A 15,572-nucleotide genomic window follows, 5' to 3' on the forward strand; every position below is an offset into this window, starting at 1 on the left:
TTTTCGGTTTTTTGTCTATCGAAAAAGTATTTTTAATGCTATTATTTTGCATTCACAAAAGTTTAGTGGGGGATCAAGTCAAATCTGGAAGTGTTACAGGATGGAAGAGTCAGCCTACAGTTGAAAAACACTGAAAGTGCATTACCATTAAGGTATGAGGTAAAGTAATAGAGTATGCAAATTGTCTAATGAGAAGTACCATCTTGTGTGAATGAATCCTGTGTAACAGCAATCCTTTATAGTTCTGTCACAGCTAGAAGCCTCAAATAATTCTGCTTCTCTTGCTAAAGAACAACTTGTCCTTTATGTTCACAGTGTTGGTGAAGCTGGGTACTTAAATGGCCCTAAAGATGTTTTAATTTTGCTGCCGTTGCAGAGATGAACATCATACATGGACTCTTTAGGTATGAAAGGAATTTTCTTCAAATAATTTTGAATTTGTGACGAAAAATTTCTCTTCCTTTTTGCCAACCAGGTCTAATCTAAAAAAAAAAATTTATCCAATAGGAAAGGATTTTCAGCATACTGGGAACACAACTATAAACAATGCAACATTCTATGGGTGCTATTTTATCATTCAAGAGCCTTATACAATGATTTTCATCTGCAATTTGTATGGCCTTTCCCAAGCTTCTGCCAGAAGTTGAATCTATGAGTCATGTAAGTCACTTGAGCAACAATTGAGATGCTTAATGGTGTTGTTTTTCTTTTCTCAGTATAGGTTAATAGTAACATTGGATCTGAAAAGATTCTTGGTTGGGGCAAGACACTGAATAAATTGTAATGATTGAATGGATGACATGACATTTCTATACTTCATTCGGATTCCCGAGACGGTATTAAAAAATTTAAAAAATTGAAGTGCATATCTGGGCTCCCTTCCTTTCCGTAGCCCCGTTTCCCCTTGACTCGTAATAAGCCCGTAGGGGGTCATGCCCCTACTGTACGGTATATATAAAAACAACATATACCGAGGTTTGGAGGGCTCTGGCCGGAAAGGGGACGTGGGGTGCTGCTTAGTCCGATGATGTGTTCACGGAGGGCGACGTGGCTGCCCACAAATCCGAACTAAATTTTATCATTCAAGAGCCTTATACAATGATTTTCATCTGCAATTTGGTTAATCGCTCCTGTAAATGTTCCAAATCTTCAGCTCTTCTTCCGGCTTCTCTTAGCCAATCACCGGGTAATCTCCCCGGTGGGTCAACAAGGCAGTGTCTCCCCCTGCCTGGGTTGACGGCAACTTTTGAAAGGGCTATTGTGCCTTTTTAAAGTTGCAAAAATAATTGTAATGTGCAGAGAATTGTCAATAAATATTTTTTTATAAATTTTTTTTGCAAAAAATTGTCTTTGTCTCTTTTTTTGTTACTTTCATTGTCTGTGTTCACACTTACATTTATCAATTTTTTTTTATTTAGCTTGCTCAATTCACCTATTTTGCTTATGCGACCTTTGTTAGTAAGCATTGTTTCCATTGGTTTATCGTTTATCTGTAAGCATTCAATTATTACCCAGGGATCGAACCCTGGATGTTCGGCATACAACGCCGAGGCTCTACCAATGAGCCATGAATCATATGATGTCAAGTTGGCTTTTTTCTAGTCACTTGCGGCCTTGCATTTACACTTAGAATAAAACTGATATGCGTTACTGCAATATTCTTTTCTCCATTTAGATGAAGATCTTTATACATCTACTAAGGTTTGAACCCAGGGTAACAGTTATCGCAGCTGAATGCTCTACCACAGAGCTATGGACCTTATGAAAGCAATAGAAAGATAAACATATAGTTGTGAAAGACTGCATAAACATCCTAGACGATAACATATGATATGCGATAATGAAATAATTAGATATATCTCGGGGCTCAATGTTAGAGCATCGGCGTTGCACGCTGAATGTCTGGGGATCGATTCCCATGCCAGTAAAACAATATACAAATACAAAAATACTTCAGAAAATACCAGGTATTACACGTTCTTCCTTGTCTAAGTTCAAGAATTCTAAAAGTTAAATAATTAATAATTGAATACTTACAGATAAACGATACAACGGTGGCAAAAACAATTAAGATGAATTGAGCAATCTAAATTTAAAAAAATTGATAAATGTAATGTGTGAACAAAACGAACACAGACAATGAAAGGGACAAATTTTGCAAAAAATATTTTATAAAAAAAATTTATTGACAATTCTCTGCACATTACAATTATTTTTGCAACTTTAAAAAGGCACAATAGCCCTTTCAAAAGTTGCCGTCAACCCAGGCAGGGGGAGACACTGCCTTGTTGACCCACCGGGGAGATTACCCGGTGATTGGCTAAGAGAAGCCGGAAGAAGAGCTGAAGATTTGGAACATTTTTACAGGAGCGATTAACCTTTAGTTCGGATTTGTGGGCAGCCACGTCGCCCTCCGTGAACACATCATCGGACTAAGCAGCACCCCACGTCCCCTTTCCGGCCAGAGCCCTCCAAACCTCGGTATATGTTGTTTTTATATATACCGTACAGTAGGGGCATGACCCCCTACGGGCTTATTACGAGTCAAGGGGAAACGGGGCTACGGAAAGGAAGGGAGCCCAGATATGCACTTCAATTTTTTAAATATAAAATACCGTCTCGGGAATCCGAATGAAGTATAGAAATGTCATGTCATCCATTCAATCATTACAATTTATTCAGTGTCTTGCCCCAACCAAGAATCTTTTCAGATCCAATGTTACTATTAACCTATACTGAGAAAAGAAAAACAACACCATTAAGCATCTCAATTGTTGCTCAAGTGACTTACATGACTCATAGATTCAACTTCTGGCAGAAGCTTGGGAAAGGCCATACAAATTGCAGATGAAAATCATTGTATAAGGCTCTTGAATGATAAAATAGCACCCATAGAATGTTGCATTGTTTATAGTTGTGTTCCCAGTATGCTGAAAATCCTTTCCTATTGGATAAATTTTTTTTTTTAGATTAGACCTGGTTGGCAAAAAGGAAGAGAAATTTTGTCACAAAAAAATCAAAATTATTTGAAGAAAAATCCTTTCATACCTAAAGAGTCCATGTATGATGTTCATCTCTGCAACGGCAGCAAAATTAAAACATCTTTAGGGCCATTTAAGTACCCAGCTTCACCAACACTGTGAACATAAAGGACAAGTTGTTCTTTAGCAAGAGAAGCAGAATTATTTGAGGCTTCTAGCTGTGACAGAACTATAAAGGATTGCTGTTACACAGGATTCATTCACACAAGATGGTACTTCTCATTAGACAATTTGCATACTCTATTACTTTACCTCATACCTTAATGGTAATGCACTTTCAGTGTTTTTCAACTGTAGGCTGACTATTCCATCCTGTAACACTTCCAGACTTGACTTGATCCCCCACTAAAATTCTGTGAATGCAAAATAATAGCATTAAAAATACTTTTTCAATAGACAAAAAACCGAAAAGTACCTAATTCATGTTTTATGTTGAACTCGTGCTATTTCTGGGTTTCCGTACCACACCCATTTTCAGCCCAAATACGGTCCCACAATTGTTCACTTCCTTCTCTGCATGGACTTATTACTAACAATTCTTTTAGTGCAGCACTAATAGAATTTAACTTTAACACACTGTCAGGTGGTAGACTGAATAACTAAACAATAAATAATTGTCTGTTAAAATTCTATACTTATTTTGAATTCTTATTTGAAAAGTTTAGGTACCTGGCTGTGTTCGCCTAATGCCAATTCATCCTCATGTTCAGTTAGGGATGAGTTTGGAAAAACCTCCTTCACTGTTTGGAAACTGTTCCGTTCCAATTTGTTCTTTTCCCCTAGCTGAGCTTGTAGACTGAAAATTTAAGCTACAAAACACAAATGAATAAAAGCAAATAAATAGAATCATTACGTATTAGGCCTTACCATCCTTAGCTTTGCTGTTCTCTAATATTTTGTGTTGTTCCAATAATTGGGCCTGCAGCTTCATAATTTGATCTAATAAACAATAACTAATAATTGAAAACCAATATAATAATGTTTATACTTACCATCCTTTTGTTGTATTATCTTATCCATTTTTCAATTGTTCCTCCAACCACGCGTTATTCTCCATCCACGCTACTGAACTAACTGCGAATGGCATCCAATGGACTGGAATTGCCTACGCCAGTAATAACGAGTCTGATCGGTAGATGGCTTCGTGTCGGAAAAAAAGAAAAAAGTGTGATTTTTTTTTTTGCGAAATTTTTTTTTTTTTTTTGTAAAACGGATTGCAATATAAAACACATGATTTCAATGCAGAATGGAATGCTATTCACGAAAATAAGGCTCATTTTTTAATAGGCCTTGTAGTTTTTGAATTAAACATAAAAAACAGAAAGTTGGGCTTATTTTGTCGGGCTTAAAATTTTTTCCTATTAAAAAATAATATCATTAAATATGGATAAATATATATGATTCTGATACAACATTAACCAAGGAACAAGAAATTGGAATTTGTTTTTAAGTAGAGTGTATAGTTTTTGAGTAATCTAAAATATAAAATTAGGCCCGAATCGAAACCATTACTAGCGCGCCAGTACGCGACAGCGCTAGCGTGACACATCAAACTTCTTTGATTATTCAAAAACCATAAACTCTACGCAAAATCAAATTTCATTTTCATGTTCCATGTTAAATTTTGAACAAGTTTCATATACAGTTATCTAGATCTAATGATATTATTTTGTAATAGCAAAAAATTTTAAGCCCGACAAAAATAAGCCGGGCTTCTGTTTTTTACGGTTTATTCAAAAAGTATGAGCCTAATATAAAAATGTACCCGATTTTAGTGATCAGCGATCAATTTCGAATCGGAATAATGTATTTTTAAGTAAATCTAGAATTTGACGAAAATTGAAAAAGTGGGAAGGCTATAGCCTTCTTACTTTTTCATTTTTGGCCAAATTTTAAATTTTGCTTAACACACATGATTGCGATGCAGAATGGAATGCTATTCATGAAAATAGGGTTTATTTTTTAATAGGCCTTATAGTTTTTGAATTATCATCATTAAATATGGATAAATATATGATTCTGATACTTTAAAATAATTCCGATTTTCGTAAGCCTCCTTCAACTTTGGGTATAAATGAAGTGTTCGCAGGCAACAAAAATAAGATTATCCAAAATTATGTGTATTTCTACGAATTAGTATTGCCAACATGGCGTCCGAAAAATTTATTCAGGCATATCATTATGAACCGTTCCTTCAAATGTAGGCAATTCAAACAGCCACCTGCATTGGATTGTTTGCCTACCTTTGTATACAAGGAAACATTGTTTTACAACACTTTGGCTGATGTAAGAAACGTCATGTCTGTACACTGTACAACGAAAAAAAAAAGTTTAGGGAAGTGGGAAAGAATTTTAAACAGTACTGAGTTAGTTGATCGTGGTTGTCATTGCTTGCCGGTAGCGAGTTGTATTCCTTCTATTAACGCAGTAACTGGTACAAGTTACCTCTCCACTTCTTTAGCTTTCTCCGCAAATCAGGTGGCTTCACAGTAGTGAAGAATGGCGTTGTCTCCATGACGATGCCAATCCAAATAATGTCGATCCACTTTGGCGTACTCCATACATCCGACAAATGCTTCATAATATGGGGAAGGCAAACCAGGTGGGAGTATTGAGCTGCCACCTGCACAAATTCGGCAATAACAATATATTTGAGGAAGACATTGACCCTTTACGTTAAAGATGTTTCATACCAATCCACAGTTTCCCATTACTATTCAGGATGGTGGCCCCTGGATCGGCCGTAACTCGGACAGCCTTCTCTCCATCGACAATGATGCTACCTAAACGTTTCTTACGCTCGACCACAGCCGTGTGCCAATGACCGTCGCTTATATTCACCTTTACGAAGCGATAAACAACAGATTTATAGAATGCTATATTTCCAATGACTATGAATTTTGTCCATAAATTACCGTTGATCGTGCAGAAAGAAAAGAGGACTGTTTCCCAAATTAAAACTGAGTTCAACTCGCGAATGAACGATAGCTAAGGCAAAATAGTCGGCTTGCAGCGAATGGCCCCGGCTCAGCCACAAAATTAGCCCGTTTTCAGCTTCCGTTCGGAAACGTAACTCAAACCGATTGGACCGTTGGCTCTTACCACTAAGTAACGTAGACATCAGATTAACGAATCGCCGAAATATGCAGGCGTACATTGACCATAATGAACCTTTGTTTTCGCTTTTTTTTACCTCTCATTATTAAAAAAATGCCCAATGCCATCATAAATGATATCTAAAGCTTCGAGAGTAGTGTTAGTATCGTTAGTGTACTCGAAGAGCTCGTCAGAAGTATTGTTAGTCACCCACACATTTTGCGTTTTTGGTCGAGAATAGTTAGAGAAGTCCAGAGTTCTAGAAGAAAAACCTTTGGGCAATCAAAAACCGAAGAGGAAGAAGGACTACTAAGACAGAGAAAAAAAACTACCGACAAAAGCAATAAATGGCTTTAACTTACACATCTTTTAATTGGTTTGGATATTTTAGAAAAGTTTTTCCATCAAATTTGATTGGCCGAGTGATTTCCGCTGCGTCCGTGCCTAAACCATTGGAACGTTTTACTCATAATGTACTTGTGTGGGGTAACGACTGAAGAGTAAAATATCTGCATCTATACAAAAGAGTTCTTTTTACGTTTTTCGCAGCGTTTCCCGAGGAAACCGGTTTGACATTTGCAGATGTAGCTGGCCAGGAGTGGTTGACACACACCACCATTTTGGCAAGGCGATGACGAATCTCTGCTATTGACAGGATGAGCCGAAGTGCGGAACGATGACGGATGCGTGGCGAGCATATGACCGCAGGGTGGGCCTCTATAAACGGCCACATTTTGCTGCTCGGCCTCACTCTCCATCAGCTTCTCAAAAACTTCGCCATTAACGATAACTCTCTGAACAGCGCCTTGCAAATTGTCCAACTTGGGGACATCACGTGGCAATACCAAACTTGGTCTACAAGTTATGCATCATTAGCATTGATTTGTGCAAGCCAAGAGAAACGAGATGGTACCTTAGTCCTCCGATAAAGAGAGGAATGTCCAAATTTAACTCGGAAAGGGGACCCAAGGAACGACCATCGCTAGTGGCACCATCGTCTAAACGAATGCTAGCTTCTTTTCCTCGTCTGCTAACCAAGACGCGATGCCAATTGAACAGTTTAACTCGATCGGGAGAACTAAAGAAAACCGAATTTTACGTTAGTTATACATGGGCGTAGTTTTCTTTAATTATAATTTTGTGTCAATGGTTACGTGACGATGCCGGCACCACTGCCTAGATCCCAACGGAACTGCACTCGGCCTCCAATAAGCGCCAGCCAGATGAAATCTCCACGACCGTTCTCGTCCCGTGCCGAATAGGCCAGCATGCCATCCGACGAACGACTGAGGAACCATACTTCCAAATCCAAATTTTGGCTCACTTGGAAGGAACGGGCCACTGATACATAACTGGACGCTGGCGTTGACGAATGAATGATATTGAATTCCGGTACAAGGATTTCGTGCTTCATCCCGTCATCTGCCAATCGAAAACAGAAGGAAAATTAGGTTAAAATCTCAGAATTTGCCCCAAGAAGAGGGTCTGAGAATAAATTACGCTGATCACAGAGAAATCCTTTCCTGCCGGGAGGACATTTGCACATAAAACGATTCTTCGAACTGTTACAAGTTGAACCGTCAGCGCAAGGAGAGCTGGCGCAGAGATCGAGTGCACTCTCACACGTTAACCCTAAACAAAAATGTAGAATTTAATTAAATTGTAGTAAAACATGCCCCATAAAGTGAAAAAAAAAATAGTTCCGTTTATTAAGAATGTTAGGGATGTTATTATGATTACCAGTGAATTGCGGTCGACAGACGCATGTGAAGTTGTCGCCCGTTTTCCAAACACACGTACCCCCGTTTGCGCATGGCGTTTTCCAGCAAGGGTTTTCCCCGCATTGTGTTATACCGTTCATCTTCACTACAGTCGATACTGACGATTTGCTCACCCCCTCAATCGTATTGCCTCGTCGTTTGTTTTCCTCAAATTGACGGTTCCTTCGCGACACTTTACGGCCTTCGGGAGGCACACGGAAAATCACCGAGCGACGTCCAATTTTCACGCGACGCATGCAGCCTACGAAACCCGACGCTGTCCCAATTCGATCGTATGTTCTGCAAATAAATGTGAGTTAATAAACCATCAGCAATGATGTCTATACTAGGAGAATGGTGAATATAAAGCTTATACCTGGCCGTCGCTAGATGGGAAGGTACGGCACCTAGAAACGAGTTCGTGTCCAAATCGAGGGTAGAATGTTCTCCAGGTGACGTAGTGGCTACATCTTCATCATCGTCCAGACGTAGCCAACCATCTTGTCTGTAACGCTGAGCCACTACACGATGCCATTGACCCAAGCGTATTGGTTGCAGGGAACGAAGTACTATAGGGCCGTTTCCAAGATTGAAACGCAATTCGACATGGCTATAATGAATAAAACCAAGAAGATAAGCTTAAATTGTAAAAAAAAAAAGCAATTAAGCAATCTAATGTATCATTCGTTACCCTGCTATGATAGCCAGCGAGATGTAATCAGCGTCGAAATCTTTCCTCTGCTGCGCGTACAACAGTATTCCGTCCGTCAAAAGACTCTTGAATTCAATTTCCATAGCGAATTTATCGTGAGCTTTCATTTTCTTCAGTTCGACGAACGACTGACCATGGAACGCAGGTGTTTCAGCCGGAACGATCTCTTCGTCTGAATTTTTGAGACGGATTAGTGATACACCTCAAGGCACACGGTAAGGTGAGTTTGATTGTTCACCTGATTGAGAAAGAGCGCGCTCGCAGAGCGATCCCGTTCGTTCAGCTGGACAAATACAAACAAAAGATTCCATGCCGAGTGGTTGGCAGGTCCCACCTCCCAAACATGGGAAAGAACTACAAGATGATAATCTTGTAGGTCCGTATTCTTCTGATCCAGAAGTTAACGCAATATTTGCTGCATTTAAGAGAACACCAACAGGTCAAACGTTAGCAAGAAAGTAAAAATAAATGGGAGCACAACCTACCGACGCAAGATTTACGATCCGAGTCTTGGGCGAATCCGTCCGAGCAACCGCATACACCAAATAGGCAGCCGCTGTTTGCAACAGATTTGCATTGGCTATCGTCAGTGCAAGATTCACCTAGGAATCCTCGGACATGGACGCTACTCGCCGTCGGTCTCCAGACGGGCTGTGTGAATCCGTAGTACTCATTTGCCTGTTGCGATCCGACTTGACTGAGCGAGACAATGTCTCGGCGACCCCAGTCGAGTAGAGCAACGTCCGTTTCTTGGACGTGTCGAGTGGCCTTGGAGACGGCCGCTTCGGACTCGGCCACGAGTGGTGACATTCCGGCAGAAGTGTTGATAATATCATCGGAGCAAGGGCCCTCGTAGGCCATGGCCACGTTTAATTGCTTGCGGCAGGCGGCCAAACGAAGGTCGCATTCAGAGCCATAACTAACGCCGTCGGAGCCGCAAACCGTCTGCTCAGCGCTGCTGGCCACCGGACAGTCCATCGGGCAGACGCAAACGGCCTGGCCCTGAAGGTCTTGACAGATGGCGCCGAAACGGCAAGTTAAATCGGAGCAATGTCGCGATTCGCTCTCCAAAGCGTCGTCGGAATCGCTTCCTGCACCGCCGTTACCACCGTATCCCCCGCATCCACCAGGCACTTTATCTACCAGTTGTCCGTCGTGGCAGCGATCACATTTTAGGCCAACGACATTAGCTCGACAGACGCAACGACCCGTCATTTGTTCACAGTCGGCACGGATCGATCCCAGTCGATGGCAATCACAAGCTGAAAAGTAGCAAAGAGTGCGTAAATAACTAATGAGAGAGCTTGCTCACGGATTAAAGGATAAACAAGTGAAACAGCTGAACGGATGAAAACATTCTGCTTTAAAATGCCGACATATCCAAGAGTTTTGTTACGAACGCGGAGCTACTGTTCTTTTACTTTTCTCTTTGTTGATTCCATTAAATATTTAAACCCAATCCGCTTGTAGTGCCCTGACATGCAACATCCAAAATTGAGGTCGCCATTGGCAAAGAAATTATAAGTAGCTTGACGTCGTTCTCGTGGACGAGGGTACTTACGTTCGCAGCCATTGGCGTTTTTTCCAACAGAGTGGATACCCCAGTACCCCGAGAGACATCGATCGCAACTCCTGCCTCCTACACCAGCAAGGCATCGACACTGTAATGTCACCGGATCGCAAGCACCATCCACAGACCCTGTAAATGACGATGACGTGAATGGAATAATAAGCACCAATCGCCCAAAGATATGGAAAATCAAATGAATAAATCAGTAATTTGGAGAGGGAGGGGGGGAGGAACAAGAAACGCTGTACCTTGCTTGTTGCAGTGGCATTTTCGAGGAGCAGAGTTGTGAGATGGCGATGACATGGAACTAGACGAGTCATGATAGTCCGAAGCGGCCAGGATGAGATCGGCCGGGGGAGTTGGGCAGGGTCCTGTGTGAAGTACTTTCAGCACAAGGCCGTGATCGCATGCTGCACGTTGCATGTGACATTCGGTCAAGTAGGTGCGCCCGTCACTGGCACAAATTCCTAAATCGCCAACCCTCTGAGAATCTGGCGGTTCAATAGGTGATGGGCAGTTGGTCGGGCATACGCAGATGCCGTCCTCGCATCGAGCATCATATTCGCAGCGCACCTTTTTACACAAGTCTAATTTGTTTTAGGAAAAAAGGGACACATGTTACTTTCATCTGACATCCATGTTCCCATCGTTAGAACAAACCGCAATCGCCTTTCGAAGCTACGACGATGAACTGTTGATTACGACAGGCAGCCAGCTTCAGCTCGCACTCGTTACGATACGTGATGCCGTCTGTACCGCAGACTTCAGCGTTAGCCAACTGTAATGGAAAAAACGTAAAATTATCAAGATAAAGGAACATCATGAATAGCTTTCTAACAAAGTACCTTGCCGCATGCTTTGGGACAGACACATTCAGCTCGGCCCAGTTCGTCTGTTTCACATGTGGCGTAAAAGTCACATCGCTTCTTGTCGCATCCATCTGCAAGGGATAATTTTGAAACAAAAACTCTGTGAAGGGGTAGATGATTCTATGCGAGAAGAAGGTCATCAGTTGTAAAATGTGCGGCATAGATAAACTATATCGTCATAGAAGCGAGGGACGTCAGTATTCTTTAACGCAACAAAAAAAACTTTCAAAAGAAATCCAGTTCAGCGTAATTTTTTGTTCGAACGTTAAGTGAGCATACGTGCTTTGTGAACTTCAAATAAAAACCACGTATGTGAAGAACAGTGTTCTCTTGCAGAATCATTTGGTCTGGTGCAGGAATTTTCTAGCGTTTGTATTCTAACCTCCGCAATTATCTTAATTTCTCAAAGGTTATGTTCAGTTAGTTAGCTGTGGCGCTTTACTATAGAGTTGTGCAATCTTATGCCATGACAAGTAACGTAGAGCTTTCACGAATGCACGTCAACGAGTACTTTGAAGGTGTCGTTACCTGTTTCTTTTGTGTCATCAATCAAATCTGCAGCGTGAGCGTCAAATACGAAAAGAATTTGTTAGAAGAGCCTTGACAACATGAAAACAGTCAAAGAGATACGTAGTTTTCATTCAACTAAATTTTGAAAAAATAACTGACGATTGGGATGTTTTCGTACGGTATATAAGCACCATCAAAATTTTTCTTTTTTGTTTAGAAGGTACTATAAAGAACAAAGAGTCCAATTAGCGGCCTCAGAATGAGCTCTCTTTAATTCTGCATAGCTATATGCTGCAGGAACGTACTTACGACATTAATAATATATTATTAGTTTTTTTCTATTTTTTTTTTTTTTTTTTTTTTTTTTTTTTAACTTACTGCAAAGGCCTTTGTAGACGACGGAGAGGCTCTTGTTGTGGCGGCACGACTCGTAGCGAAGACGGCACGGATTGGTGTAGGTAACGCCGTCTGTGCCGCAAACGGGATCCCACTCTCCGCCGCATAGTGGGCAGTGGCAACTCGGCTGACCTGACGCAGTTTCGACGCAATATCCTCCCGTTGGACAACGAAAATGGTTGCACGCCTCCGAAGAGCCTGAAAAAGGGACACGGAAAAAAAAACAAGTTTAATCCAGTTAACTCCCTCGCTATATTTCTCCCTTCCACAATGCTGTTTCCGCTGCAAGAGATTACAATCCTAAAATAGAATGGGAGAGTTCCCTTACGTTCGCTTCCCCATTGTCCGCGTCTTTTTTGTTGTTCAAGAAAGAAAATCAAAAGCAAAACAAAACCAACAGCTTATCCCAAGTGAAAGGCTGGCGTGCCGTGGAGCGCATAATGGCATTCCCGTTACAAAATGGAGATTTAGCCAACAAATAAACGTAAAACCACCCACTTTTTTCTTTTTTTTTTTTTAGCAAAATGAGCAATAAAAAGTATTTGCGTAGGACAATGCAGTCAAAATCCGCAGATAAGTAAGCGCTTTACATTCTTAGCTATCATTACAGCAAAATTTGACTAAACCGCAAAATCGAGAACAATAAAGGTGACCAGGTGAATGCGTGAGAAGAATGAACTTACCGCAAACTCCTTCGTATAATAACGTGATATTCCGCTTCTTGAGGCAGGATTCGCGCTGGAGCTCGCAAGTTGATGAATAAGTCATTTCATCCGAGCCGCAAACTGGCCGATGGATTGGCGGGCAGGGTCCCACACACAGGCATTGCGGCATTCCTTTTTCATCCACTTGGCATTCCTCGTCGGCTTCGCAACCGGCCTTACTACACGGATGCACACCTGCAGTATATATCGTGAGGGAATGAACCCACATAGAAAATAAAAAGGCAGAAAAACAAATATGTCCCATCGACGATAACGATGGTATACGAGCAAGACATATTCGTTCGGGAAAGGAAGGTTCGTCTACGAAATGAGCAAAAATTAAGTCACGAATAGCAGGCCCAAAACGGAAAGAATGGAAAGGTAATCGCTGTCGTGTACGGCACGAGAATTTTGGGTTCTACGGCCTAATCCGATTGGGAAACTTTGTCTCGTTTTTAAGAAAATGGGGATTCCTGTGTCGCATCTTCAATTTGGATGGCAAACAGGATTACAGAATTCGGAGATCGCGTGCATACACCAGATCGGGTGCGCTACGATGTCCGCGTTTTGTTTCGTGTTCTTTGGTTTTCTTGCCGTCACAAACAAGACAAAACGTCACGGGAACCAAAAGATAAATAGGCGGACCCCTTCACCCTAACACGCCACAAGGAACGCGACTTTTCTTTCGGTTTTACTTCAAAAAAAAAAAGAAGAAAGATCCATGCACCTGCAAAATCACTAGAACCTCAAGGTATGCAAGAACTTATGGTTCTCTATGCCAACACTTTGCCCCACTAAAGACAACACCGTTGGTCCAACAATAACACTAGTGTTTGGTATCATCATTGAATGAAAGAGATGTTCATACCGGATTCACACAGACCCTTATAAAGGATCCGCAGTTGTCGCTGGGAACGGCACGCTTCCTGCATCAGGTGACATTGAGAGCTGTAACTCCGTCCGTCCGATCCGCACACAGGCTGGAAATCGGAAGGACAAGTATCGCCGCAACGACAATGAGCTTTTCTCTCCGAATCCAGAACGCAAACGGATGTTGATAGGCATTCAACCGAGGCGCAAGGATCTGATAGGAATTTAAAAAAAAAAAAAAGATGTCTTCATGAAATCCGCATGGTATGGTAGATTACACTGCTCAATTATTTGAAGTCAGAAAAAAAAAAAATAAACTAGCGACTTTACCACAAGCTCCTTGAAATTTGACGTCAATCCTTCGGTTTGCCATGCAAGAGCTTTTGTGCAGTTCACACATGTTTGGATAATCTTTACCATCTGCGCCACAGACTGGCCGCGAACCGACGCTGTCACCATAGCTTGAGCATCTAGAACCCATCAAAGATATACAGATTACGATATCAGGCAACTCAGTGTTATGGTAACAAAAGAACAGGGAGAAACAAAAAGCATAAGACTGGATACATATGCGAACACAGTTACCATCGAACATTACTGAACTAATAACGAGCATGTGGGTGGTTGTTGAAAGAAGATAATTCCTGTCTATAAGTAATGCTTCCGTTGTGGATGAAAAGCTGTATTTAAAAATTCGATGAATTCATAAAAGAAAATTTATGACATCTTAGTACGGATGAGTAGTGGGAAAAGATTGTTCGAAGGGATCTTGAATGATTTGAATTTAACGCATGCACGCTGTGTAGGTCTGTCAAAGTTGTAGGTAGAGGCCGGGATAAAATTCATTGGGAGTTCATCCATCCAATACGAGAGTTCAAAAGGATCGATGGTAACGTGAAAAAGTAAAGGTGCGTCTGCCCGGCTTAGGGGCACCGATCAATAAGCATGTACTAGCCCAGCTGCCTCCTTTCTTCCAACTTTATTTTTTCTTTTTCTCATGCTTCGATCCAAACATCAACCGGTTATGACGCGTTATTTTCCAAAACGAATAATCACGCGGATGGTGCTGTTTGGTGCTATATCAAACCGTGATTCCGTTTTGTACAATCTAATTTAAATTGCTATCGTACATTTACAATGCGACTAGGCGGACCCACCGCGTTGACGGACGTTGTGCTTTTTTGTTCACTTCCTTTTTTTTTTTTTAGGACGTTGAGTTTGAGGGAACGACGGTCGATTGACAGGAAAGGAAACGTGGATAGCCGCCCTACGTTTTAATGTCACTATTTGGACTAGCGGAGGCCCCACCTACGGGACTTATCCATATCCAAGCCATGTCTACTTCCCCCATCGGAATAGACTGCATGCCGCATATAGTACGTACGGCTGCCATCCTTTGCAAACGACGATGTGGTTAAACCGTTTGGCGGAGAAACAGCAAGGAAAACTAGCACGACTACGTGACTCCTATATATGACGGAATACGAATGCCCTCTCCCGCCCCCAACATATAAAAAAAAAAAACAAGTTTTATTGACTTGATGCAGTGTTGCTGAGGAAACACGGTGGGGCGTGAAATAACAAGGAAATTCCTGTTCTTCGCCAAATTTTGTTTTCTCAAAAACGAACTTTGATCTTTGGATACCAGTCAGTCAAGTGGAGATGATGGGATTACATGGGCTTCCTATTTTAGCCCACCCGTTATTCAGCGCTATGAAAGAGCAAACCGGATAAGAGGAAATATACCCACCTACGATCTTAAAGAGAACGCACAGAACGAGTTTACTACAAGGGGAACACAAAATGACGGCTTAAACATGTTAATTCAGTGCCACCCCTCCCGGCCTGTGCACTTCTGTTGCTTTTTCCTTAATCTCGAAATAGAGAGAACACTGTATCGAATACCGTTTGGGGCGTTTGGGACATTCCGCCCCCGTAGGCTGCGTTGTTCGACTTTCATACCAACGTATTATCGATTCATCGCAACGTAATCAAACATGGGATATGTCAGGATAAACGAACGACGCGTTTGTTAATCTTTCCG

At 41.5% G+C, this 15,572-nt stretch overlaps 1 protein-coding gene and 1 long non-coding RNA gene across 2 annotated transcripts in view; both read right to left on the reverse strand.

The window, feature by feature from the left end:
• Positions 1–2,288: 2,288 nt before the first annotated feature.
• LOC130690481 (uncharacterized) lies at positions 2,289–3,632 on the reverse strand. The gene is made up of 3 exons (XR_009001019.2): positions 3,457–3,632; positions 3,049–3,394; positions 2,289–2,944 (listed from the first exon to the last, which is right to left on the reverse strand). It is a non-coding gene; the product is annotated as an uncharacterized LOC130690481 (long non-coding RNA).
• A 1,508-nt stretch (positions 3,633–5,140) lies between these two features.
• The window catches only part of LOC130690324 (agrin-like), a 33,548-nt gene continuing 23,116 nt past the window's right edge, over positions 5,141–15,572 (reverse strand). The window contains 24 exon segments of the mRNA XM_057513335.2: positions 5,141–5,664; positions 5,735–5,882; positions 5,957–5,994; positions 5,997–6,145; positions 6,235–6,396; positions 6,500–6,581; positions 6,676–6,992; positions 7,051–7,215; positions 7,292–7,559; positions 7,638–7,769; positions 7,878–8,197; positions 8,274–8,507; positions 8,589–8,781; positions 8,848–9,024; positions 9,095–9,871; positions 10,171–10,308; positions 10,428–10,766; positions 10,840–10,957; positions 11,025–11,119; positions 11,577–11,603; positions 11,937–12,152; positions 12,638–12,853; positions 13,527–13,742; positions 13,859–13,998. Coding sequence (XP_057369318.1) covers positions 5,516–5,664; positions 5,735–5,882; positions 5,957–5,994; positions 5,997–6,145; positions 6,235–6,396; positions 6,500–6,581; positions 6,676–6,992; positions 7,051–7,215; positions 7,292–7,559; positions 7,638–7,769; positions 7,878–8,197; positions 8,274–8,507; positions 8,589–8,781; positions 8,848–9,024; positions 9,095–9,871; positions 10,171–10,308; positions 10,428–10,766; positions 10,840–10,957; positions 11,025–11,119; positions 11,577–11,603; positions 11,937–12,152; positions 12,638–12,853; positions 13,527–13,742; positions 13,859–13,998 — 4,816 coding nt within the window. The 3' untranslated portion in view covers positions 5,141–5,515.

This window comes from Daphnia carinata, chromosome 7 (assembly GCF_022539665.2).
Source record: "Daphnia carinata strain CSIRO-1 chromosome 7, CSIRO_AGI_Dcar_HiC_V3, whole genome shotgun sequence".
Classification (NCBI taxonomy): domain Eukaryota; kingdom Metazoa; phylum Arthropoda; class Branchiopoda; order Diplostraca; family Daphniidae; genus Daphnia; species Daphnia carinata.